This window comes from Paramisgurnus dabryanus, chromosome 2 (assembly GCF_030506205.2).
Source record: "Paramisgurnus dabryanus chromosome 2, PD_genome_1.1, whole genome shotgun sequence".
NCBI classification, from domain to species: Eukaryota; Metazoa; Chordata; class Actinopteri; order Cypriniformes; family Cobitidae; genus Paramisgurnus; species Paramisgurnus dabryanus.
Window position 1 is genome coordinate 47,904,766 of NC_133338.1, and position 26,077 is coordinate 47,930,842.

Consider the following 26,077-nt stretch of genomic DNA (forward strand, 5'->3'; position numbering starts at 1 on the left):
CAGAACACACCGCTGGGTTAAAACTGAACCAATGCTGGGTTGTTTTAACCCATCTGCTGGGTTATTATACCCCACACTGAAAAAATGATTCATTCAATTTACTAAAATTTTTTAAGGTAAGTGGTTGCAATCAATTTATTTAAGCTACATTTAAACAAAAGTTTTTTGTTTTGTTTTGTATTACTTTTGTATTACTTTTTTTGTTTTAATATACCTTAAATAAATTGATTGCAACCACTTACCTTAAAAAAATTAGTAAATTGAATGAATCGTTTTTTTCAGTGCATGGTTGGGGGGGGACACCCTACAGACTCGTACACTAAGCGAGAACGCGCAATTTAAGGCCACGAGACCGAAAGTCCACATGAAGTGCACCATTCGGGACAGGGCCAGTGTCTCGTCTCTTGTCTCCGCCTCCTTGTTCTCCCAGTTCATTATTTAATCATGAGTTCATTACCCACACCTGTTTTCCCCTTGTTATCCTGTTTAGTCTTTCTTATTTAATGCCCTTGTGTTCTTAGTCCTGTGCACGTTCGTTTTGTATTGCATTGTGTTGTCTTGAAATATCAAGCAGTCTAGTCCAGTTATCTGCCTAGTTGTTTGTAAAGTTTAGTGTTAAGTCATAGGGCCCTATCTCGCACCCAGCGCAATTGATTTTGTCAGTGACGCATGTATCATTTGTATTTTACACCGGCGCACAGCGGGTTTTTCCCTCCACAAACGCACATCGGCAAACTAGAGAATGAACTTGCGCTCCCTGGGCGGTTCAGCGCAAAAAAGGAGGCGTGTTGCGGTGCAAACCATCCCTGATGCTATTTTCCAGTTTCAAAAAACAATTGCGCCACTGACCAAAAACAACTAGTCTAAAGTCAGTGGCGCGTTGCGCGTTGTTCATTATGCTATTTTAAGGGCGCATGCTTGACCATAATGTATAGCGTGCACAACGCACACACACTTTGCTTATCTAATCTACACAGATGCAACAGTTATTTTTGCAAATCATAAATTGTAACAATAAAAAATATTAATACATGAGATAAGGGGAATCATAGTGGTGAGCATTGTGGTGATAGTTTTTATTGATTGTGTGGCTGCGTTAAAAAATTCTCACGCAAATAACGATTAAAATATTTTCATAAGAAACCTTAATGTATATGAACTTGATTTGTAAGTGTACTTTGGGGTTGGACCTTGCTTGCGTTTCTGGGGTCCGATTTCAAAGCCCCCAAACCCTTTCAGCGGTGAGGGTGGATGCAGCGATGTCCTCTGCTGGCGTCAGGTCCTGAGGCAGATCCACCTCCCGTTACACGGCGTGCCTGATTTATGCTGGCAAGCTTGGGATTCCCCCGTCTCCTGACATCATTGTAGCGCTTGGCGCAACGATGGGGATGCCAGCTGATGAGACAATTGTGGCTATTTCCTCCCACGCCTGTTTAACCTACGCTGAATTGGGCGGGTTTCTCCTATCCCCATACAAAACAACTTCTCTGTCTTTGACTGCTCTTACAAGAACGTCGGTCTCCTCGGCTGTTAACCGCTCCTGGCGTACGCCTGGTAAATCCGTCATAATAATAGCAACCCGCCATCGAACTTGCGCCCTTGCGTTTAAAGGGAATGTTGGCTAGCGTTCTGATTGGTTTATTTGACGTTACGCCCAAACCACACCTATGAATAATGAACCTACTTCAGACCAACCCCTTATTGATTTGCGCCTGGCGCAAGAGTTATTTCTCCCGCCGGGAAAATAGCAACAGCGCCCACAAACTCACTTGCGCTTCGCACTTAAGTTTCAGATCGTTAAAATAGGGCTCTTAGTCTATGTATCCTGTTGATGTGTTTTGCCCCAACGTGGGCGATTGTTTTGTCTAGTGTTTGTAATAAAGTGTTCACTGTTAACCCTCCGACATCGTCTGCACTTGGGTTCTCTCCAGTATTGCTGACAGAATTAACTCGGATTTACAAGTAATTTCAACTTTCTATTATTTATCTTGACTACAGATGAGTTGTTATAACTTATAAAATATAGTTGAAAAAGTCAAAAACATTTGTTTCAACAAAAAAATTTAAGACAGCAAAGATTTTTTACAGTGTAGTTTTAATCTTATTTTGAAGGCTCATACCTTTTATTATTTCTTTGGCAAAACATTGCACTTTTAATTTACTGCTTGTGATAAAACATACAACTGTTATTTGGGTACATGCAGCAATGTTACCTAAATGAAGAAAACACTCTTTCTTTCAGAAAGATATGTTTGTGTTATTGGCACAGTGTCAGTATGGAGAGGATATCTCCAGAGCAGAGGTGTTTATGACACGGATCAGCACAGTTTAATGAAAGTCAGACCGGACTTCTGCCTTTGTCTGTGTGCTCTGGTCCTTGTCTTTCCCATGGCACCTGGATAGACTGATGCTTGGCTTCAGGTTTGGTCCTGCATTTTTTTGACTCTCAGCATCTTCTTTCTTGCTCGGCAAGTAAACCAGCATCTTTCCCAGCAATGGAGTCTGTACTCTCATCGCTGTGATGTCATATAGTATGTAGTCTTTTTTGCATTAATGTGCTAAGCTTTAGGTGGCTTAAAGTTTCACTTTATTTTAATTAAAGTATTACAAAAGGAGACACATTAATTTTCCCAGCTCTCTCCTAAACCAGTGTTGTTTTAGCCTTTTGGGATTTAATTGTGATGTGCTTACTAAACAGTGAGAATACAGAACCAGAAAACTATGGATCTTAAATTGAAATCATGAACGCAGTCCCAGTGTAAGTAGGTGGGGATATTGTTTTCCTACAATGCATTGTCACCAGCAGTGTGGCTTCTTACACTCATACTTAATTTAAAATGTTTAATGTCTGTATTGATTCAAGTCTAATTGAAATCGTATACTATTTAATAAATGTTTATTTTGTTTACAAGATCACTTGATAATGTTGTTTAAAAACATCTTAATGAAACCATGGTTCTTTATTCAGATGAGGAGTCTGTTCCGAAGAAGAATAAAAAAGATTTTATATATTAAGAGTATTCAAGTTAATAAGTTAATTTACACTATCAGAAAAAATGGTCAAACATGGTTACTAGCTATCCTCATTATTTAAAAAAGTGCACCTAAACAGTTTATATTAGTACCTCAAATGTACAAACTGGAACAAAAAAGTGCATGTTATTACCTCAAAGGGTAATATTGGCATAAACGTATAAATATCTGTACCTAAATGGTATAGATTTGAAAGGTAGTGCCCAAGTGACAGCTAGGTACCATTTTTGACCATTTGTTTGTATTTGACCATCTATTTGAGTAGGTGATCTTTTACACTACATGCTATTCCCCTTAATATTACTGTTCTCGGTTAAAAACATCTGTATGTCCTCCCAAACATTATCTGGCTATCAATCCACATGCTATAATCCAACTGTAGACAGATGAAAAAGCCAGTAAAGTTGACTTAATCCAGGTAAGTACTGTATGTCAGCTGAAGATGTATCTGGACAGAGTGAAATTTTCCACAGGCACGGCTTCCTTTGATCTTCATTTTGATTCACAATGACATTTACTATCATTTACATTTCAAAGTAAAAATACGAAAGAAAAAAGTTATTTACAGTGGATAGAGGTCTTTTCAGAAAGAAGTCAATTTAATGCACAAACTCTGACTAAGAACCTGTTTAATCCGAATTTTAATAAATAAGTGATATTTATTAAATATATTAATATATAAGTGATGTATATGCACCTCCACCCCAAAAACACTGCATCCATAGTCCCAATAATGCTGGGTTCCTTGGGAAGCTGAACAAGCTTAAATTATTATTATTTTTTTAAATCGGAAAATTAAACGTTTTCTTGGCCGATATGTCTAAGAACTATACTCTCATTCTGGATTCATCAGAATGAGAGTATAGGTAACCATTTTGGCCTAGAAAACTTTTAATTTTCCGTCAGTCTTAGTACACCATGTAACTATAAGAGTCAAGTTTTAAATTGGAAACTTATTGAAACTCTTCGGTTATTTTTGAGCGCGATGCTAATGGTCTAATCAGATTCAATGAATTATGCTAAGCTATGCTAAAAGTGGTAGTGCCAGACCCGGAGATCAGCTGAATAGATTCCAAAACGGTAAAAATCAAATGTTTAACTCTAGGGGAGCTGGAAAATGAGCATATTTTCACAAAAAGTGTAGTGTCCCTTTAAATGCAATGTGTCAATGCTTTTTCACTGAAGAAAATGAGACCCATGCCAATTTTGATTAGGAAATTTTGGTGTATAAACAGGATATTGAGAAATAGAGGGAGCTGTCTAGTCAGCCTTCTCTGTTTCCTTAAAATTGTGGAAAATACAAAATTACAGTTTTTTTTAAATGGCAACCTGAATATAACACATACATTTATTTTATCAATCATCCTTTGTAATCATTTGTAATTCATATGGAGAAAACTTATTTTTAATGTATAAATGCAATGAAGTGGTTTTCTGTTGAACTATTTCAAGATTATAAAGCTGTTTTTAACATTTTAATATCCATGCAATATTAAAACAAATTATGTGACTGACTTGTGGAAATAGGTGTTGAAAATGTTTCATTCCTCCACCAAACACTCAGTTCTGCCAATAACTACAGTAACGTCTAAAAAAAAGCAACCTGGTTTAACAGATCTACAAATGCAAGACTTTGGGTCAGTAAGGACGACAGGCTTTCTGAAAGAACTGGTTTGTGCTAATGTGGACTGTGTGGTTTGTCATTTATTCACTCCTTTTTTCCCAGTGACAGCAAAAAGTAAAGCAGCATGGAAAAGCCCAGAGAAGTGCTCTGAGAAAATGTAAAAACAGCCAGATGGATATAAGCAGAGCTCTGCAAGTTCTTGGAGAATAAAAAGCTTTTCAACACCAGTCAGCAACCCTGATTAAAAAAATAGAAGAGTGAGATCTGATCTATTTCCTTGAATCAAAGCTGTGGCTTATTCAAAGAAGACCCTAAATTAACTTCCACAATAAAACTATTTTTATTTCACTGTTTTGCTCAGATGATTTGCTAGGGGAATGCAATGATACAAAATGTTTTGCATTTTAGAGAAAGGCATAACAAGTTTTTTCATGGATTCACTTAAAAAAAAACGTAAATTGCTAAGTTTAAAATGTTTAAATATTTGTTTCACATTCTTTTTTTCACTTAAAATAAGAAAATGTAACTTTATAAAATGTGTTACCAATTGAAGTAAGTTTTTTAGCAGCTGTCTCTTTTTACAGTGTACATAAAAATGTAAAGAATGATATGCTTGATATGGATGACTGTTAAACCAAAGGTCATAGGTTAAGAGGTCAACCACATGTTTCAAGCAGAATGAGCAATTGGCTTCATGTTTGCACATTCATATGCAAAATATTGACCATTATAAACGGTTTCTCTAGGTTCGGGGTGCAATTCCGAGCCTCAACCCTTCCCCTTGGACAGCATGCCATATACTTTATTATCATTATGATTACATGTTAATGCAAACTTGTGAACAGGTGTTAATCATATCAGTTATAATTATTTAAGACACCACATCAATAGTCAAGTTCTCGTGGGTTGTTCCCAATTATGAGCTGGTAAGTCGTGTTTAGTCATATGTTGATGCAAGATCACAAAGCGACTAAAATCTTTAGTTTTTTTATATTAAATGTGTGTGTAATGTGTATTATAATTATGGGAAAATATATTTAAGAAATATTTGCATGTGTATAAAATTTGCATATTTACATATGATTTATATAATAAATTTAAATATTTATTATATCAATATATTTTTTCCTTAAAATGACTGTGATGACAGTGACTAGATAGCAGTGGACCATCTTTTAATAAATTACAAGAAAAAAAAAACAGAAAGGTAGGCCTACTTATAAAAAATTAAAAACAAAATGTGCATCGTGTTTATTTTTTATTTTTTCTATATTAATTAATTTATAAAGCAAAGCACCTATTGTCCGATTCACGTTTTTTTACATTTTCTTTGGTGTGTAGGTGTGTATTAGTACATATTAACAATATGCAAAAGGTACAAACCCCAAAGTAAACAATGACGCAAAATGACGTTGATGTCAGAGGTATTCAGCCCAATCACGATGTAAAGATTAGCTGGCCAATCAGGGACTCAGAGCTTTCAAATCTGTGCATTTCAGGAAGAGAGTGGAATCTGGAGCTAAAAAAATGTATGGAAAATAATGTGTTTTTGACCATAAACCACGCAAACACATTGTATTATACCAATTACACAAAACAACGTTGTTTTTAGCAATGAAATAGGTTTACTTTAACTCAAAAACTTTAACACAAAATGACACATAATTTGTTAAGAGCATAACACAAAAAAATTACACATCCTTTCTTAGAGAAACTGCCACGCCCCTTCTTGTAAACTCAGAAAATCCAGAGTTTCTCACGACATTATTGTGGGGTTTTTGCTTGTCATTTTGTTAAAATGATATAGGCCTATCAGACATGACTTGAACTCACCAGTGGTTCTGAAGTTAAAATATTTTTCGCAATCGAATCGCAAATTGGATAATTAATGCGCAGATGGTCTAAACCCCGCCCACCAGTGTCCTCTATGGATGAACCACACTTCCGCCGTCTCTTCAGACTCCTGAAGTAAGCAACGAATTTTCTACTTTACTTTGACATCTTTTGAAAGTATTTGTTGGTAAAGAAAGAAACGTACGAACTAACTTGACACATTTTGTATAAAACTTAATCTACTCGCACAATTTAATTTGACGGACGCCAGGTTTCATGTGTCCTCACGTGTGAATCACAGCTGACTTATTTAAAACAAGTTCACGATTGCACGTGTCCTCCAATTTCCAGATGTTCCTAAATTAAGTTAAAACGCTCTTAACAAGTGTCATTACAGTATTGAGCCAGTCGTTTAACCATGCACTGTTTATTAACTTTGTAATCGATCCACAACACTTGTGCTGAAACGGAATATTCCATTGAATTTGGCGCGACTGGAACATTAGTTAGATTAGCACGTGTGGGTTTATGACTCAATGGACTGTAGGATGGCGGGAAACAGAAAGGTCTTGTTGGAAACGGGTTAAATACCCGTTTTTGGATATTTGGACAGATATCGCTGTGACGACTGTTGCCAGGGATGCAAATATTTTTTCTTCCATGTCTATATTGATGTATGGACCTATAAGCACCCTATGTTTACTTCTGATGAGTCAGATTATGCCTTCTGTAGCGTGACACATATGTGACCAGAACTGATGTTATGTTTAACCAAATCAAAGCTTTTTTACGCTCTGAAAAGGGAATCATATATAGTAATATATTAATTAATTTAAATACATCGAATCCTGCTAAATTAACTTCGTTGCCCCGCCCCTCATGTACTTTCATTGGATGACGTTGACGAGTGCTGCGTTTTTAAATAATGTATAAAAAACATTTTTATATTTGTTCAATGTTAAACAAATATTTAAAAAAGTCTGTATTTGTATAGTTATATGTAAATACATACTTATTATATTGTCAATCTATGCATAGGACTTTAGTTAAACATGTGTAAACTATAGTGTGGTGTAGGTCACTTGCTGTTCACTTCATCATTAACTTGTTTTAAATGTTCTGTCAGGTCGGCTCAAGCAAACATACTGTAGCATTACATTGCTTTGTCCATACATAAGGATACCTTCATTTGGTCTATGAATCCTAGTAGGCCTATGGCGCCCTCTGGTGAATGTTTGTGTAAATGTATTGTTTATCCCAGTGTGTTAAAGCCCCTCCATTGCTCCCCACTCACAGTTTTAACCCAATAAAGAGTTTGGCATAACAAAAATATTATTAACAAAAAGGCACCGCCCCCCGGCTGAGAAACAAAAAATAAAGGATTAAGAAAACAAAAGCCTGAGCCAAATAAACATTTTGGCTTTCTGTTTACAGATTTTTTTTAAACAAAAGAATCTTGTGATACAAGTCAAGAATATTAACATGCATGGGGTCCACAGAAAATCCTTGATGTTTTGAAAAGTGTAGAAATCAATCAGGCAATCTGTTGTAGACATGAAGTCAAACTAGCCTTCATCATATTCGTGACGCGTGCTATCTGATCGAACTATGAACCCATATGAGATTTGTTGAATTGTAATGTTTATGCACACTCCCCTGCCATGTCACCATCCAATAAATTAGACAATCATCAACCAGTGATCTCATTCTGAAATGTTTTTACATAGCTTAAAACTTTTATTCTCTGTTTATTTTAATGCATCAAAAACACTTTTCTTGATATGTAATAAAATGCACTACCCAGATTAGGTATATTTAACATTAAAATGCAATGGCTGTTTTACAGTCACCAAAGGCTGCATTATATAATTTTTTATGATGCAAATATTTCTACTGTGTACAAAATAGTGACTTCTTCAATTTAAGGTACTGTGTGCATCTGTATGTCCGAGTTAGTGAATGTAAAGGGTTTATAACTGTGGACGTGTGTGTAACTGTGGTTAAAGGCATGTGTGAACAGTTGGAATGGCGAGACTGTTGGCCATTTCTCCTGGGATGTCTGCTGGTTCCCCATGTGTAAAGACCTCAGGCACGGCATGTGTTTGTTGCAAGGAATCTTCAGGCAGAGCTGTAAGGGTCAAAAGGCCAGACAGAAAAAATAACATTTATTAAAGGAATAGTCTACTCATTTTCAATATTAAACTATGTTATTACCTTAACTAAGAATTGTTGATACATCCCTTTATCATCTGTGTGCGTGCACGTAAGCGCTGGAGCGCGCTGTGACACTTCGATAGCATTTAGCTTAGCCCCATTCATTCAATGGTACCAATCAGAGATGAAGTTAGAAGTGACCAAACACATCAACGTTTTTCCTATTTAAGACGAGTAGTTATACGAGCAAGTTTGGTGGTACCAAATAAAACGTAGCGCTTTTCTAAGCGGATTTAAAAGAGGAACTATATTTTATGGCGTAATAGCACTTTTGCGCAGGTGCCGCACACACTTGCTTTATCCACAATTGTTAAGTTTTATCGATTCAATTCTTATCGACAATTAATCAATGATCGATTAATTGTTAACATCCATATTCGCGATTAAAAAAAGGAAACACTGCACACACGTTTTGACGTCTCCGTCTTCAACTCCTCCGTCGTCTGGAAGTAGTCAACCTCGCTGATCGGTCTGCGCAACGCTGCATTAACTAAAACACACCTAATGACTTCGGAAGCATGAAGCCAGCTCCGGGAAATGCATCCGGAAAACCTTTGTAGGCAACTTAATGGGATTTTGTTTGAAATATAAACCGAGAGCGCCTTATCCTATATTTGAAAACTGCAAAAAAAATTCTCGATAGAAATGCAATCAATAGAAAATATAACCTTTTTTACACCAAATTTGTGATTCAGCTGCTTTCTTGGACGCCATTTAATGTTTTTCGAAGACGACCTGGCTCGACCAATCACATTCCTCGCGCATACACATGCATAGAATTGTGGGAAAAACCTTGAAGGTGCCTACATAGGCAGCATTTTAGATTTTGGACGCAGCCATAGTATTCAAAAAACAGTAGGCAAAAAGGACCCGGTTGACCTGCTACTTCCGGCAAGATCACAAAGTGTTCTTTCAATGGACGCTTTATATCCCATAAAGCTATGACGATAAATCGCGTGTCCCATTAAACTAAGGTGACCAGATTTTAAAAATGAAAACCGGGGACATTTCCTAGTTAAATGGTGAAAAATCATTAAAATCTCATTTGTTGTTATCTATGAATTAAAAAAAATGGGGACAAAATGTTTTTTTTTCTTCTTTTTATTGTTGTGGGTTCACTGCAAAAAATGACTTACTTCTTACTTAATAGTATTTTTGTCTTATTTTCAGTAAAAATATCTAAAAAATCTTAAATCAAGATGCATTTTCTTAATAAGCAAAATCCCCTAAGAAAAATCTAGCTTTAAGACAAAAAAAAAACATTTAAGTGAATTTGTACTTAAAACATGCAAAAAAATATTTTTCTTGAATTAAGTAGTGGTAGATTTTTTTGCTTGTTTTAAGCACAAATTTGATATTTTGGTCTAAAAATTAGACTTATATTCTTAGGTCATTTTGCCCATCGAGAAAATGCATCTTGACTTTTGAAGAATTTTGTTTGTATTTGTACTGAAAACAAGAGAAAAATACTAATAAGAAAGTCATTTTTTTGCAGTGTTTCTAATTCAATTAATTGAACAATTTCTGTAGCCTAAAAATACATTTTTTTTCCCGTCATACCCCATCAAAAATGACTTATAAGGTACTACTTCAGCTGATTTCATAACAATGTAAACGTGAAGAACAGAAGGAATAATGCAAAATGTAAACATATTTAGCCTACACAAAACAAATGCTCCGTAACATACTGTGATCAGTTCACTTTATTGGTTTATTATTTTAATTTAACATGAGTAGTTAGTACCTTAAGCCCCCATAACTTTAACTGTTTTCATATCTTAAGATAACTTGATTGATGATAATGATGCTTTCTCGTGTGTCTCGTTGTAAATTCTTTATCGCTAAATCAGCGGCGTGCGCAAGTAATAAGTAGCTCGCGGCCCCCTCTGCTGGTGAAAATAATCATTACATGATTGCTCCGGTCTGGTACTACAAACGCTATGTTGATCGGGTTTTATTTACTGGTTGTTTTGGACATGCTGTAAAACGGGAACATTTCCAGGGACAGCTTCAGTCGGGGACAGAACACCAAAACGGGGCTGTCCCCGGAAAACGGGGACGTCTGGACACCTTACATTAAAAAGACCTATCTGAAGAAGAAGTAATAAGTCCTTATCAATCTAAAATCATTATAAGTTTAATTCGTTTATAAGTTGCATTTAAAAAAGCAACACTTTCATTTAAAACATTCTTGATTATCATGAAAATACCTGAAACCATTTGAAGAACAGCGATATAAATATTCTTATAGATATTTCCAGGAATAGTGTTTGTAATGGTACTTCTTCTGTGGCACAATTAGAGTTTCTGCACGAGAGCGCCCTCTGCCTTTTGGATGTTCCGGGATTTCACCGTATTCATTAAAATTCATTCATTGAGAAAACGTGCATTTGCACGATTGATCGTTACAGCCCTACTATCCCGTGAGACCCTGAGTTATCCAACAAAGAAAATAAAGTAGAGGCATTGTTACATATATTAAACAGCTGTGCGTTGTGGTTAAATTGCACTTGTTTAATGTCATTAAAGTTAAAGATTAATTTGTTGTTATGATGACATATGTCACGTGATGTATCAATCAACATGGCGAATGTAGTATGTCCAAATTCATTTATTCATTCATTCTATCCATATTCATGCTAAAAAATACCTACTGATTTAACGGTCAATGAGTAGGTACTTCATATCTATCTATAGATATCAGCGTTTGTGTTGTCTGGGATCGAACCCATAACATTTGCATTTGCATTGCATGATACTCACAGGAGGGTACCGGGAGGATGACTGAGGTGAAGTTAGGCAGTGTGATATGTTCTGTCAAGATCTCTCTGCTGAGACCCGGCTCTGTAGGCACGGTGAATATAAGTGGCCCAGGATTTGACTCTATAGAGAGGCAGAAAAACTCCACTGGTTAATACCATTATTCCATCTTAACCAGTTCATACATCAGCTCCAGAGAAGTCTGATGTTGGGTCTTATCTTAACTCTGCAGCTTAGATTGAGACTGATGGACTCTGGAACGTGACCCTTTGTGCAATCTAAACCAGATCTGAGTTTACAGAAGTTTATTACTAGATAAAATCTGACTCTATATGATGTTTCAATACCAGCACTGCTCACCAAAACACAAAAATGTATATACTGAACCTTATTCAGCTGTACACTCTTACACAGGTAATCCACACGGCTCCCATGGGGTTAATATAGGTCTTTTGTGGGTAATTGATGTGGTTTTGTAAGAAAACTAGCTTCTGTTTTTCAAAAACTAGCTTCTGTTTATGCGATTCACAAGAGAGTGTTAGCGTAGTGAGCATTAGTTGCCAAAGGTATGGGCAGCTACTGTCGTAAGTCATTACCGGAAGCTACTTATTATGGTTTATAAAGTTTAAATCAAATCGCATTGATTACACATTGTATCAACTCATTGGAGCTGTGGAGCCATGTGGACTACTTCTGTGAAGGATTAATGCAGTTGTTCCCTGATCCCTGTTTTCTATCATTATAAAGCTTTGAAAGGCAAGGACATTTACTAAAATAACTCCAAATGTGTTCGTCTGAAAGATGATGGACATATGTATTTCGGATAGCTTTAGGGTGAGTAAATCATGGGGTTATTTTGATATTTGGCTGGAGTATCCCTTTAACATTGCAATAGTCATGATGAATATTCAGTATTACTGTAAATACAGGTCAGGCTTATGTTTATGTATACTACATGCAATCTCCCTGCGCAAGTTGCATCGGCGATTAACGTTGCTGTGTTTGTTTACAACTGGTGTAGTTTTGATATTTGGCTGGAGTATGGTTTTAGCCAGAGCCGATCCTGGCCTTCTGGGGGCCCTAAGCAACTTTGTGAGAGGGGCCCTGTCATCGCATTAAAAAAAAACATTCACTGTCTCTGCTTAAATGTAGCTATAAACAAAATGTTAACTAAAACACGTATTATAGCTGTACATTTTTGCCACATGTACGTTACCTTGACACACATCAGAATACTTCCTAATTATAACATTGACACGTTTTCTGAAAAGCCCTTAATCTGTTACATTAGTACATAGAAAACAAGGTCTACTGCCAAATTTATAATTTTTTTAAGAGATTATCAGAGAAAACAAATTTAAAAAAACATAGCTTTAATATACAAATAAAGAGGCATGTTGATGGGTGCATCAACCGCATGCAGAGCTGCATAGATGGACTGACAACTGGAATTAAAGTATTGTGAGATCAGGTTGCTTGTTATAATTTCGAATGGCTCCCGCGCACAATGATGTCACTCGCCAGCTGGTCTGTGCACCGCTGCATTAAGTTAAGAACAAGGGGGCCCCCTAGTGGTGTGGGGCCCTACGCAGCTCGCGTAGCCTGCTTATAGGAAGGATCGGCTCTGCTTTTAGCAATATGTTGCGTTGATCAATACGTTGGCTAATTTGTAGGTGTAGGTCGTAGGATCAAGCTACATTTCTAACTCAAAGGCTATGTTTGTTCACAAGACTGACAACGGCCATCTGTGAATCTCTCTCACTGTACGACGGAAGACCACCGTTTAAGGGCTCAATCGTCTGGGCGTTTGTCAGACAATCAGATCGCCTTATGCAAATAACCTTGTGTATGTGTTGCATCTACTTTGATTGGCTGTTGGCTACGCTTCAGACTAGCATTCCGTCAAGCGTTAATGCTTTCACCCCGTGTGAATGTAATGTTAGACTGCTGTTTTTCTATCAAGAGAAGAGTTAAGAACACTTGCACATACATAATTATTATCTGTCACTTAGATGGACCAAGTTGCAAAGTTTCCGTCATGTTTGTTTGAATTGCCCCAAATACCCTTTCACTGTAGGCTGGATAACAATTGAGACTTTCTTACTTAGCCATGGCAGGTCTTTTTTACCTGTTACAGGCAGTGATTCAGATCCTCTGGCTGCTTCTTCTCCAAGTAGCATCTCCATTAACAGGCTGTCCACGTTGGCTTTGCCCATAAGACGCATCAACTGTAGCTGCTCCACCATCTGCCAGGCCACACTCTGAAGGGTGGTCAGCAACAACAGAAGCTCCCCAAATCGTCCCCGCTGCTCGCTAGTGGCCTCGTCCAGGAGCAACTGGGCCTGAAATCGCAACTGTCTCACAGCTTGGGCACACTGTAGTCCTGGGCAGTCTAAGACATATACTGGGTTCAGTCGTAACAACAAATATATACTAAATGTGTTGTATTATAAAAAAAATCGTTTGTCGAGAAGAATAACTCGGGTCACAGTTTTGGGTGTCTTTGCATTTCTGTGCATGTATATTTGTGTAAGCTGTAATCTCAGACAGACTCTTACACACTTTGGACAGATGTCTGGTCTTACTGACCAACCTGGCTCTGCTGTTATAATCAGAAAATCGGGCCAACAAGCAGTAAAGTCTACAACAACCTCCCATACTGTATATAAATAGATCCTCGTAAAAGAGCAAGGAAGAAAATCGTGCCAGAAACAAGTGGAAAAGCCCCTGGCATTGATGTGTGTATGTGCCAGGAGTGAACCACAGAGACCACGACAGACAGCGATGATCCCACACTCACCTGGAGCAAAGAAGACGATGGTTTTGAGACAAACAAATTCAGTGTCTGTGATGTTCAGCTCTTTTAGAGGTCTAACCAACTCCTCCAAGACACGAGCCGCTACCTTAGACATCTCCAGCTCCGTGCCTCTTACTGGAATGATGAAGTCATTCCCTGCAAAAAAAGACTGCGTACTGAAGTAGCCACAGAGGTGCAAAAAGTTCCTTACAGTATTTTAGTTGTTTCCATGTATGTGAAAGGGCTTTAATTTTTGATTGGTTGTTTATAGACTTGACTCTGTCTGTCTGTCTGTCCATTCAGTGATCTGTCTATTTCTGCTTTATCTTTCTTTCTGTATGTATGTCTGTTATCTATCCATATGTCTTTCCAACTCCCTGTCGGTCTGTCTGTTTCTCTCTGTTTATATCTTTTTTTGTCTGTATGTCTGTCTACCTACATCTGTTTGTTTTGTCTGTTTGTAGTCTGTCTGTGTCTACCTACATCTGTCCGTCTTTCCATCTGTCTATCTCTGTTTATATCATTTTGTCTATCTATATGTCTGTCTGTCTGTCTGTCTGTCTATCTATCTCTGTCTAAATTTCCAGCCCCCTGTTTGTCTATCTATCTATCTATCTATCTATCTATCTATCTATCTATCTATCTATCTATCTATCTATCTATCTATCTATCTATCTATCTATCTATCTATCTATCTATCTATCTATCTATCTATCTATCTATCTATCTATCTATCTATCTATCTATCTATCTATCTATCTATCTATCTATCTATCTATGTTTATATTGTTCTGTCTGTCTATCTATATGTCTCTTTACCTCTGTCTGTCTATCTATATGTCTCTTTACGTACCTCTGTCTGTCTATCTATATGTCTCTTTACGTACCTCTGTCTGTCTATCTATATGTCTCTTTACCTCTGTCTGTCTATCTATATGTCTCTTTACCTCTGTCTGTCTATCTATATGTCTCTTTACCTCTGTCTGTCTATCTATATGTCTCTTTACCTCTGTCTGTCTATCTATATGTCTCTATCTATGTCTGTCTGTCTATCTATCTATATGTCTCTTTATCTATGTCTGTCTGTCTGTCTGTCTGTCTATCTATACACTCACCTAAAGGATTATTAGGAACACCATACTAATACTGTGTTTGACCCCCTTTCGCCTTCAGAACTGTCTTAATTATACGTGGCATTGATTCAACAAGCTGCTGAAAGCATTTTTTAGAAATGTTGTCCATATTGATAGGACAGCATCTTGCAGTTGATGGAGATATGTGGACTGCACATCCAGGGCACGAAGCTCCCGTTCCACAACATCCCAAAGATGCTCTATTGGGTTGAGATCTGGTGACCGTGGGGGCCATTTTAGTACAGTGATCTCATTGTCATTTTCAAGAAACCAATTTGAAATAATTTGAGCTTTGTGACATGGTGTATTATCCTGCTGGAATCAGCCATTAGAGGATGGGTACATGGTGGTTATAAAGGGATGGACATGTTCAGAAACAATGCTCAGGTAGGCCATGGCATTTAAACGATGCCCAATTGGCAATAAGGGTCCTAAAGTTTGCCAAGAATACATCCCTCACACCATTAAACCATCACCACCAGTCTGCACAGTGGTAAAAGGCATGATAAATCCATGTTCTTATTCTGTTTACGCCAAATTCTGACTCTACCATCTGAATGTCTCAACAGAAATTGAGACTCATCAGACCAGGCAACATTTTTCCAGTCTTCAACTGTCCAATTTTGGTGAGCTCTTGCAAATTGTAGCCTCTTTTTCTTATTTGTAGTGGAGATTTTTGCTGCTTTGCTGCATACCTCGGTTGTAACAAATGTTGTTATTTCAGTCAAAGTTGCTCTTTTATAAGCTTGAATCAGTCGGCCCATTCTCCTCTGACCTCTAGCATCAACAAGGCATTTTCGCCCACAGGACTGCCGCATACTGGATGTTTTCCCTTTTCACACCATTCTTTGTAAACCCTAGAAATGGTTGTGTGTGAAAATCCCAGTAACGGAGCAGATTGTGAAATAGTAAGATTGGCCCGTCTGGCACCAACAACCATGCCACGCTCAAAGTTTCTTAATCATCTTTCTTGACATTTAGTTTGGAGTTCAGGAGATTGTCTTGACCAGGACCACACCCATAAATGCATTGAAGCAACTGCCATGTGATTGGTTGATTAGATAATTGCATTAATGAGAAATATAATCTGTGTTCCTAATAATCCTTTAGGTGAGTGTATATATCTATTTATCTATGTCTGTTTGTCTGTCTATCTATATACTGTATATGGCTCTCTGTCTGTTTATTTACCTCTGTCTGTGCCCCCTGCCTGTTTATCTCTGTTGATATATTTTCTGTCTGTCCTATCTTAACCATTTCTTACCCAGCAGAATGACATCATTGTAGGGCAGCGAACGGCGTGCGACCCCTAAGATAAGGTGCTCTGCAGAGTGAGCTCTTAACAGTGCAACCTGTTTACAGATAGAAACACAGACAAACAACTTAAGACTTTCATTGCCTGCGTTACAAATGATCAAACAAGTCAGTCCAGGTGTAGACCTACCCTGTCATCCACTGAAAGCTTACAGAATTCAGGGATGCGCTTTGCCCATTCCACTAAGAGCAGGAGCTGTTCTTTCATGGATTCACATACATCACCAACGCCAGCTATCTTCTTACTGTTGATGTTCCTCATGGGATTCAGAGAGGGATGCTGTAGAAAGCACAATGACTCTTTCCGTTATAACCGGACAAAATCAGGAATAGCAATTGTTGTAGGACATAATCAGTTTGTTATATAAGAGCTGTAGATTTGGTATGTTGTTTCCACTGGTTGACTGAAACATTGTTAAAGTGGAAATCGTGCACTCATTTCAGCAAGAATTATTGTGCAACCTTTGTAGAGCTTATAAGTCAAGATGATAAGGTTTATAATGTGTCTTTCCACATTTCAACAAATTCACAATCTAGCACAGCCTCTTGTATTGCCTTCAAGACCCACTGAAGTGTCACTAAAGTTTACCTGATGTGTAAAGGCCTCAGCCTGCATTAACACTTCGATGGTGAGAGTCCCCACACCTTGGCCTTCTCTTCGACTACTGATGCGGTCTCGCTCATTCTGAACAGCTGAAAGACACAAGGAAAGACTGAAATTCAATTTACATGATTCTTGGAGAAAACCATTAGCAATAAGTGGTGAACGCTTTTGGGTTTTAAACATAATATTTTTGGCTGCGTGATTTGATCTTCCACTCCATGTCGTCCACTTTGCTCCAAACGGTGCTCTTCGTTCATAGTGTAATTTGTGATCGTGTTAAGAAAGTTAAAGTTTGTTTAACTGAGACTTTTATTTTCATTAAAACTTGTTTTTGTTGCAAGTATTTGTAGTTATATTTTACATAATAACTGTGATCGTCTGCGTACCTGTCTGTGTCTCGACGGGAAACAGAGATCACAGCAGAATGCAAGCAGAGTATCAAAGAAACCTGTTGCCACATTTCATTGGAGGAGAACATAAAGAGCGTTTTGTTATTATAGGCACATTTTGGGAATTTAAAGATTTCTTTAGTCATACGGCAATATTGACAGACTTGGATCTTATAATGTGACATGTTTCCTGGTGGTTGATTTGTTTCCTTTGGAGTGAATCTCAGTTTCTGACAGTTGTGAGTTTTGGGTTACAGTCGTGCTGTGTGATGGCTCATTAATTTGATCAAATGGGGGTGGATGTGATGGGTAAAGAAACATATTTAGTTTCTTTAAATAACTCCTTATTGAACATTCACTTCACTTCTTATGATCGTAATACCAAAATTATGAGTTTTATACTTAGAAGAATGAGCAATTAACCTGGGGTCAACAGAGGACTTATTTTCTTATCAAAAAATTTCTGTATTACCAATCTAACATGCCCGAGCAGAATTTTTTCAGTGAATCAGTTAGAATAAATAAGGAGAATTAACCTCATATCTCAGATTTAAAAACAAATTTGATTTAAATGTGACCCTGGACCAAAAAAATGTTCATCAGTAGATCGATCGGGTATATTAGCAGTAGCCAAAATACATTGTAGCGGTCAAAATTATCGATTTTTATGCCATAACACATGAACTAAAGATCATGTTCTTTGAAGATATTTTGTAAATTTCCTGCTGTAAATATATATAACATTTTTTTTAGTAATGTCTAGGTTTGGAAAACTGTTTTTTTAATATTAAGATTTTTTGCACCCTCTGATTCCAGATTTTCAAATAGTTGAATTTCTGCCAAATATTGCTCTATCCTAACAAACCATGAAAAGCTTTTTTTGCGTTTTTTGTCTATTTTGAGTAATTGATTTACTAACTCTGTTTAAAGCTTACCATGGTTAAAAACAAATCTTCCACGATGTCTTGAGCTTGTGTGTGTGTAAGAAACCATAGCTTTTTTATCATCAGTGGTAGGGGTGTGACGGTCATTATATAACCGTGAGACCGACGGTTATAGTTGAACACCGTCATTAGAACTCTATAACCGCCAAAACCGTGTTATTAAAATATTTTTTAAAACATTTTTTATCATAAAGAATTTTTAAATACTATTTAAAACAATTGTTAACAGTCTGTGTTACACGCCCCCTCACGTTCTCACGCAGTGAAAAATACAGAGCGGAGCAGACACTGACAACGCGCTGACATACAGGACAGACCAGGTTACTTTTCGGTTACTTTTGAGATTTAACATATTAAACAAAGTCTCACCTTTCCAATCATCTCTTTCTTCTAGTTAATTTATAGCATCAAATAAACATGAATGACCATGAGAAGGAATGTTGTTTTAACCGCGGAAAGGCGTCAGTACACTCCGCTTTTCAAGTTCAAATCCTCCCATGCTAATCTACTAACTCTCTTGAACGCACATTCACTGCTAGTTGTCTTGCTGTTAATTTTAAAGAAACGTAGAGCAAGTAGCTAATCAGTGTCTAGTTTATTCAAACGCCGGGTGAGCACTGTGCAGCGCGTCTGCGGAGAGTGTTTGCTGCGCGTGGCCATTGTGCTTTTACACCGGCTGCGTTTAATAACAATCTCAAGTTCATATTACTTTCTTTTACCTGCGCATTTATGAGCAAAACCTCTTAAATACGCTTTTAATCCACATGTTTTCGTGCTGTTCTGGTCCATGTAATGACAGATATAGACACAATTACAGACATAAAAAGACCAATGCACAAATCTGTTTCTCTGAAGATTATTAAGATAGATGATAGATAGAGGATTAATTTATGCTGGGCAGAGAGTGACAGCGCAGTCTTCTGGCAACAGTGTGTTTTTTTAATATTTCATTGCTTTCTGTTAAATTGTTCAAAGTTATTACTGTTTAAAACACACTTGGCATCACATTCATGATTTTATGGTAAAATGACACTTTCCCGTCAATCCACGAGCATTTAAACGAGCAAAACGCCCCCCACAGACGGTTATGTGATGAACCGTCACATTTGACTCACGTCATAACCGTCATCACCAATTCTGAAACCGGCACACCCCTAATCAGTGGTCTAGATACTCTTACAGAATACAGTTTCTTATACACGAAAGTGTGCAAAAGTCTTATGCTACGTACACACCAAACGCGTGGCATCGCGTTACTTGCTCTAGATTACTCGCGGGATTTAACTTCGTGTCATGCGAATTTTTCGCTCTAGTTGAATATTTTCAACTCGGGTGAAGACGCGTTTGAGGCGAATAGCAGCAATGCTGACATCGCGGGCATGTGCGTCAAAATTCTTCAAAATTCATAAAATCTGTTTCCGCCCGCGCAGGACGTTTACAATGCGTCTTATGCAATATCCAATCCTTGTGGTACTGAAACATGGTAATCTAAATTCATGAAGTAGATTGTATTTAAATTAATTGCTGAAATTAGAATGTTACGTTTCTGGTAATAGACTACAGTAAACGTCCACTGTTTTTACTAAAAACCATGGTTACCATGGGTCCGATGCCCATTCCAACTAAAGTCTGATGCCCATTCTGACTAAAACAGTAAATGTTCATGATTTAATTTGAAAGAACGAACAAAATTGTACCTTCTGTTAAAATTTCATGCCAATATCTGATAAAATGAGAAAGTTACAAGCAAAAACATGTGAATAAGCAGCATTTTCGGTCACACACTGACATCCATATATAACTTTTTCCTCTGATTTCTAATATTAAAAATATCATAACTTTCTCAATCCTCAATGGATTTTTACCATCCAGATATCTTTGTAAATGGAAATGTCCGCTCTGTCTAGTCATGTGATACATTTTGAGCTTTGGGGTTTTGACACTTTTTCATCATACCTACGAATAGTGCGTGTTTTCATGGCTAACGCGCCGCCCATATCGTGTCATTCGCATCGCCCCACACGAGGACGCGTCTAATCGCGTCTTTGCACTGACTTTGTTTGTAATCTACTCCCGTTTGGTGTGTATATATAATTGTTTCTCAGTCTCTTTAATAAAATACATCCAGAAAATACAGGAAATGTGTATATAGTATTAAAAAGTTTGTATCAGTTTAAAATATAAACTCATGTGTCAAGTTTTTAGGGTAAACTCCCCTTCAATTTGAGCAATAGCAGGAAACTGCAGGATCTCTCAAACCTAAATAAAATTACATCCCAATTTCTAATTTGAAAGAAATGAGACTTTTTACTTCATTCTGCTCAAAGATGCTCAAGATGTGTTTAGTGCCAAGAGAGTTCACACTAAACACAGACAATGCCAAAAAAAGACATTTGGTCCTGAAAATTTTTTATTTTATTTTTTTGTACATATTTCCTGTATCTTCTCTTTGTATCTTAATAAAATAGATTGAAAAATAAATATGGATGGACATTAAAACTTCTAAAACAACACCATTGGTTAACAGCAGTAACCATGGATTTTTTTTTGTAACCATGGATTTTCTCAAGTACTCAGAAAGCCATGTCTAGACATTTTAGGATCATACAAAGAGACTCATGAAATCTTACCCTCTTTCCTCATGCCGGCTCTGAAACACTTTCGAAGTCTGCAGTATCGACATTGATTCCTTTTGTCTTTGTCCACAACACACAGCCTGCTGAACCTTTACAAACACACCAACACAAATACATACAATACATGTCATTCTCACATTTGTAATTCTCACATCCAATCAAACACTTCCCATCACACTCATACAGGTTCTGATGAAGGGTGGTCACAGATCACAGATTGTTTCATAGCACACATTCATCCATGATCATTTATAGATGGGGTCTGCCTCAAAGACAATACATGTTACAGTGACCTCCCGTGGATCTGTGAAATAACATTTCTGCTGTATAGACTGAGCTGTAAAATCAGCTATGATCTTCTGCTTCACAGACATGACTACATGCCTGTGTAACATGTCCCATATTAGCCTTCAGTGTGCTTCTATTGATATCAATTTAACGTAAAGGCTATGCTAACATGTCTGATGTAGGTGAATGAAAATAGTTATTTATTAGACACACATCAGTTTGTGTTCTCACCTGCAAGTGTAGGCGTGGTTCTTCCGTACGCTTCTTCTGAAGAAGCCTTTGCATCCATCGCAGCTGGACGCACCATAATGTTTTCCTGTAGCCCTGTCTGCGCAGATGGCACAGAGATTTACACTGTTCTGCTGCAGGCTGAGTGTTGGTACTGATGTAAGCACAATGTTGGGTATTAGTGACTCTTAGATGAAAAAGAGTAAACAGCATAGTCTGTAGTACTACAGTAAAAACTAAACACAGCAGCTTACTGTATATTCTTGACCAAATTAACCATGCAAAGACAAGTAATGAGACATGTTTATCTGTCAAGAGTATACTACTTAATCCTTGTGTCTTTTATCTTTCTACAATAGATACGAAGATGGGCAGTTCTGCAGAATATGTGTCCAACAACCCAGTGGGTTCATGGGTCCCAGCATCCGAGTGTTATTACTTTTTAAAAAGAAAGAAGAAACTTCCTTAAACCTGTTACCCTGAGCCGGTCAGTGAGAATACTGCACATGCCACCATTTCCCAACTCATTTTGCAGTGTTAGCTAAATTTTAATTCAATTTCCTCATGTGTTGCATTAAATTGTGCTCAGAATTTGATTGCCGCCGTTTTGCATCCCACTCCAGTGACCGTCTTACCATCTTAACCTGGAGGAATCGAGCTTAATGCATGCAAATAATCCACTCAGCGCTTTAAACCCACTCAGAGAGGTAATATACTCTTACATGCAGAGCGCCTTTTGAGTTCAAAGGCCAGTTATCTTATATTAAGAGTCTACATTGCTTCTGTCACCCACGCACGTATGCTTTGGTAAGATGGATCCAGTACATCTGATTCAGCAGAGCTTCTAATGAGTATAGAAAATGAGATTATAATGGAAAGCAGGAGCGGCTTGACTTGATGTAAGTGTAGGCTTTTGAAAAGTCCTCATGTGGCCGGGTAGTAATTGAAGTAGCAGCAACTCATGGCATGCAACCTCATGTCATTGAGATGTCATTTCATGAGAAAATGGCCTGAAGATTTAAGTGTGCACAAGCTTTAACAATGAAAGTGGTTAAATGCATGCTTGACTTGACTTGAATCACAATTCTCCACATTCATATAGAAGTCACGCAAATTGACAGCTCTCAGGTCAATTTTTTAGTTGGGGTGCAATATCCATAACGTTTACTTGTAAAGTTTATCTTAATCAGTCAGAAAAAATGGCTGGGTTATTTTTGACCCATAATGGGTAAATATTGGACATAACACACACCTCTGGGTTAAAATTGACCCAGTGCTGGGTTGTTTTAACGCAACATTGGGTCATTTTTAACCCAGCATGTGTTCTGTCCAATATTTACCCATAATGGGTCAAAAATAACCTTTTAAAAAGTACACCTTTGTACCTTAAAGTATTAGTCAATTTTCTTAAAAAAGATCATCCAGATAATTTACTTAACACCATGTCATCCAAAATGTTGATGTCTTTCTTTGTTCAGTCGAGAAGAAATTATGTTTTTTGAGGAAAACATTCCAGGATTTTTCTCATTTTAATGGACTTTAATGGACCTCAACACTTAACAGTTTTAATGCAGTTTAAATTTGCAGTTTTAACGCAGCTTTAAATGTCTCTAAACTATCTCAAACGAGGCATAAGGGTCTTATCTAGCGAAACGATTGTCATTTTTGGCAAGAAAAATTAAAAATATGCACTTTTAATCCACAACTTCTAGTCTTCCTCCGCCTGTGTGACGAGCCAGCGCGACCTCACGTAATTGCGTAATGACGTCGAAAGGTTACGTGTTGCATATGTGAAATGCACATTTGCGCACCGTTTTAAACCATAAACTGACAAAGACATTAGTTATTATCATTCGACGTACAACAACGTCAGAACGGTCCTCTTTCTGCATACTTGTAAACACTGGGGCGTAGTTTCAATATATCTTCCATGACCTCTTGACGTGATGACATATTACGTGAGGTCGCGCTGGCACGTCACAGGACCGGAGGAAGACGAGAAGTTGTGTTTTAAAAGTGCATATTTTTACAAATGACAATCGTTTCGCTAGATAAGAGCCTTATGCCTCGTTTGAGAACGAATAGAGTCCTTTGATACTGCAATTTTAAACTGCATTAAGACTGTTAAGTGTTGGGGTCCATTAAAGTCCATTAAAATGAGAAAAATTCTGGAATGTTTTCCTTAAAAAAAAAAACATAATTTCTTTTTGACCGAACAAAGAAATACATCAACATTTTGGCTGGTGGTGAGTACATTATTTGGATTTTTTTTAAGAAAATGTACCATATTAGTACCTCAGAAGTGCATATTAGTACCAAATGTGTTCATACCTGTACCTAAACAGTACATATTTGGACCTTTTTTAAGGATACTGCCCCAGCGATGGCTGAGGACCATTTTTTGACCATTTTCTAAAAAAAGGTTTCGTCAGCATCACGTTGCGTCATGAATTGTGCCATATGTCATTAGATCAGAGGTCACAGGTACCTGTTTGTACTGGGAGAACACGGAGACCGTCAAACTCCAGCATGGTGAACGTAGGGTCCAGGGTTACTTCATATTCGGCTGCGCTCAGGTCCAGTGAAGCTCCTGAGATCTTCATTGTAGTGCGAGTCTCTTGTAGGCAACGGTTTAGATTTGGCCTACTACTGTGTTTTAGTCAGTGACCGATTAAGTCCCTCCGAACTGGTAAACAAATCTGCGTTGTCATTTCAAATGTTGAAGTTTGGACATTAGTCATGTAGATCATGTAGACATCCTCCGCTGTCGTCTGCTGTTCGTTGCAAATTTCCTCCCAGCGGTGACCGAATTTTTTTTAATTTGCTAAAGGTGCTTAATGTCCAAGATTTAAGATAAAGAGTGTAGGAGAGACAGAGACTTAGCAAGGATCTTGTGTGTTCAGTGTTCTCTTATCAGTATAGGATGAATCATAAGGGGGTGGGCTTTAGGGCAGGTAAACATGACTAAACCTTCTGTGGGAAATTGCATTTAACCTTTAACTTACTTAATTTACAGCACCTTATTAAAACTATTTCAAACACTTTTCTTCTCTGGCATTGGTCAGGTTGGTAGTCTTATTGTAAACTCATTCCAGTGGTTGAGTCATTGATGCCAAAGTATATTGGTCTGGCTGGGATGCAGTGCTTTGATGCCTTGATATAGCAACAGTATTTAAACTTTTTAATCAACCTAGAACTGGTTTCCTTGCAGTCTAGTTGACTTTGTATGTTAATGTGGGTTAGGACAAAGTTTTAAAACATAAAAAGAGCTCACTTCTCCTTTAAGGCGCTATTTTCCCAGTCGGACACAGGGTTGTCTATTAAATGTTTTATTTTGGTGCCTTTTGTCTTTAGGAAAACAGCCAGTAGCATTTATTTTCAGACTTTGCCCTTTGGTATATTTGCTATCAGGTCAATTGTGAAATTGATCAAAGGTGGCTTGATAACGTGCTATTGCGTTACATTCTTTCTCTTTTACGTGATTTGAATTTCATGTGATACAATAAGATCATTGTGAGCTCTTTTGTTGAATTGTGTTGCTATAGATTTTCAAATCAGATGATCTGTGATAATGATAGTCATCACACGTGATGATAGCACTGCTATAGTAATAGTTACTGTAGCTGTTTCTCAAATATAAGTGTTTTTTTTAGAAGTTATTGGTGGTGACTTTTGAATATAGTTGGTTTACTGGCATAAATACCTAAAATCGGTTTTAGGTTCATACATTTCCAGACCTCTAAAGGGATAGTTTACCCAAAAATGAAAATTGTGTCATCATTTACTCGCCCTTATGTTGTTTTAAACCTGTATGAGTTTCTTTATTCTGTTGAACACAAAAGAAGATATTTTGATGTAATGGTGCAAATGACTTTGTTATTAGTATTTTGGTCTTGTTTTCAGTAGAAATATCTAAAACTTCTTGAATCAAGATGTATTTTCTTGATGAGCAAAATTCCCTAAGAAAATAAAGCTAATGTTTAGACAAAAACTATACAATTTAAGTGAATTTGTGCTTAAAACAAGCAAAATTACCTGCCAATGGGGTAAAAAGATTTTGATTGAATTAAGTGTTTAAGAAAAAAGAAAACTTATTTCAATTTTTTTTCTCACCGCAGATTTTTTTTCTGGTTTTAATCACAAATTCACTTAAATTGTATAGTTTTTGTCTAAAAACTAGACTTATTTTCTTAGGTCATTTTGCTCATCAAGAAAATAAATCTTGATTTAAGAAGTTTTAGATATTTCTACTAAAAACAAGACAAAAATACTAAGTAAGA

General features: G+C 37.1%; 1 protein-coding gene across 2 annotated transcripts; it reads right to left on the bottom strand.

The window, feature by feature from the left end:
* Window positions 1-7,900: 7,900 nt before the first annotated feature.
* On the bottom strand, window positions 7,901-24,725 carry LOC135778515 (hepatocyte nuclear factor 4-beta). 2 transcript variants are annotated; one of them, XM_065288875.2, is made up of 10 exons: window positions 24,286-24,725; window positions 21,801-21,984; window positions 21,276-21,370; window positions 17,298-17,401; window positions 16,839-16,988; window positions 16,659-16,746; window positions 14,265-14,417; window positions 13,593-13,856; window positions 11,468-11,587; window positions 7,901-8,618 (listed from the first exon to the last, which is right to left on the bottom strand). In XM_065288875.2, the coding sequence occupies exons 1-10, from the start codon at window positions 24,398-24,400 to the stop codon at window positions 8,491-8,493; spliced, it is 1,401 nt and encodes a 466-aa protein (XP_065144947.1). In that variant the 5' UTR covers window positions 24,401-24,725; the 3' UTR covers window positions 7,901-8,490. The 2 variants fall into 2 exon arrangements, with proteins under 2 accessions (XP_065144947.1, XP_065144948.1); XM_065288876.2 differs by having other exon boundaries at window positions 21,801-21,951; window positions 24,286-24,724.
* Window positions 24,726-26,077: the final 1,352 nt, after the last annotated feature.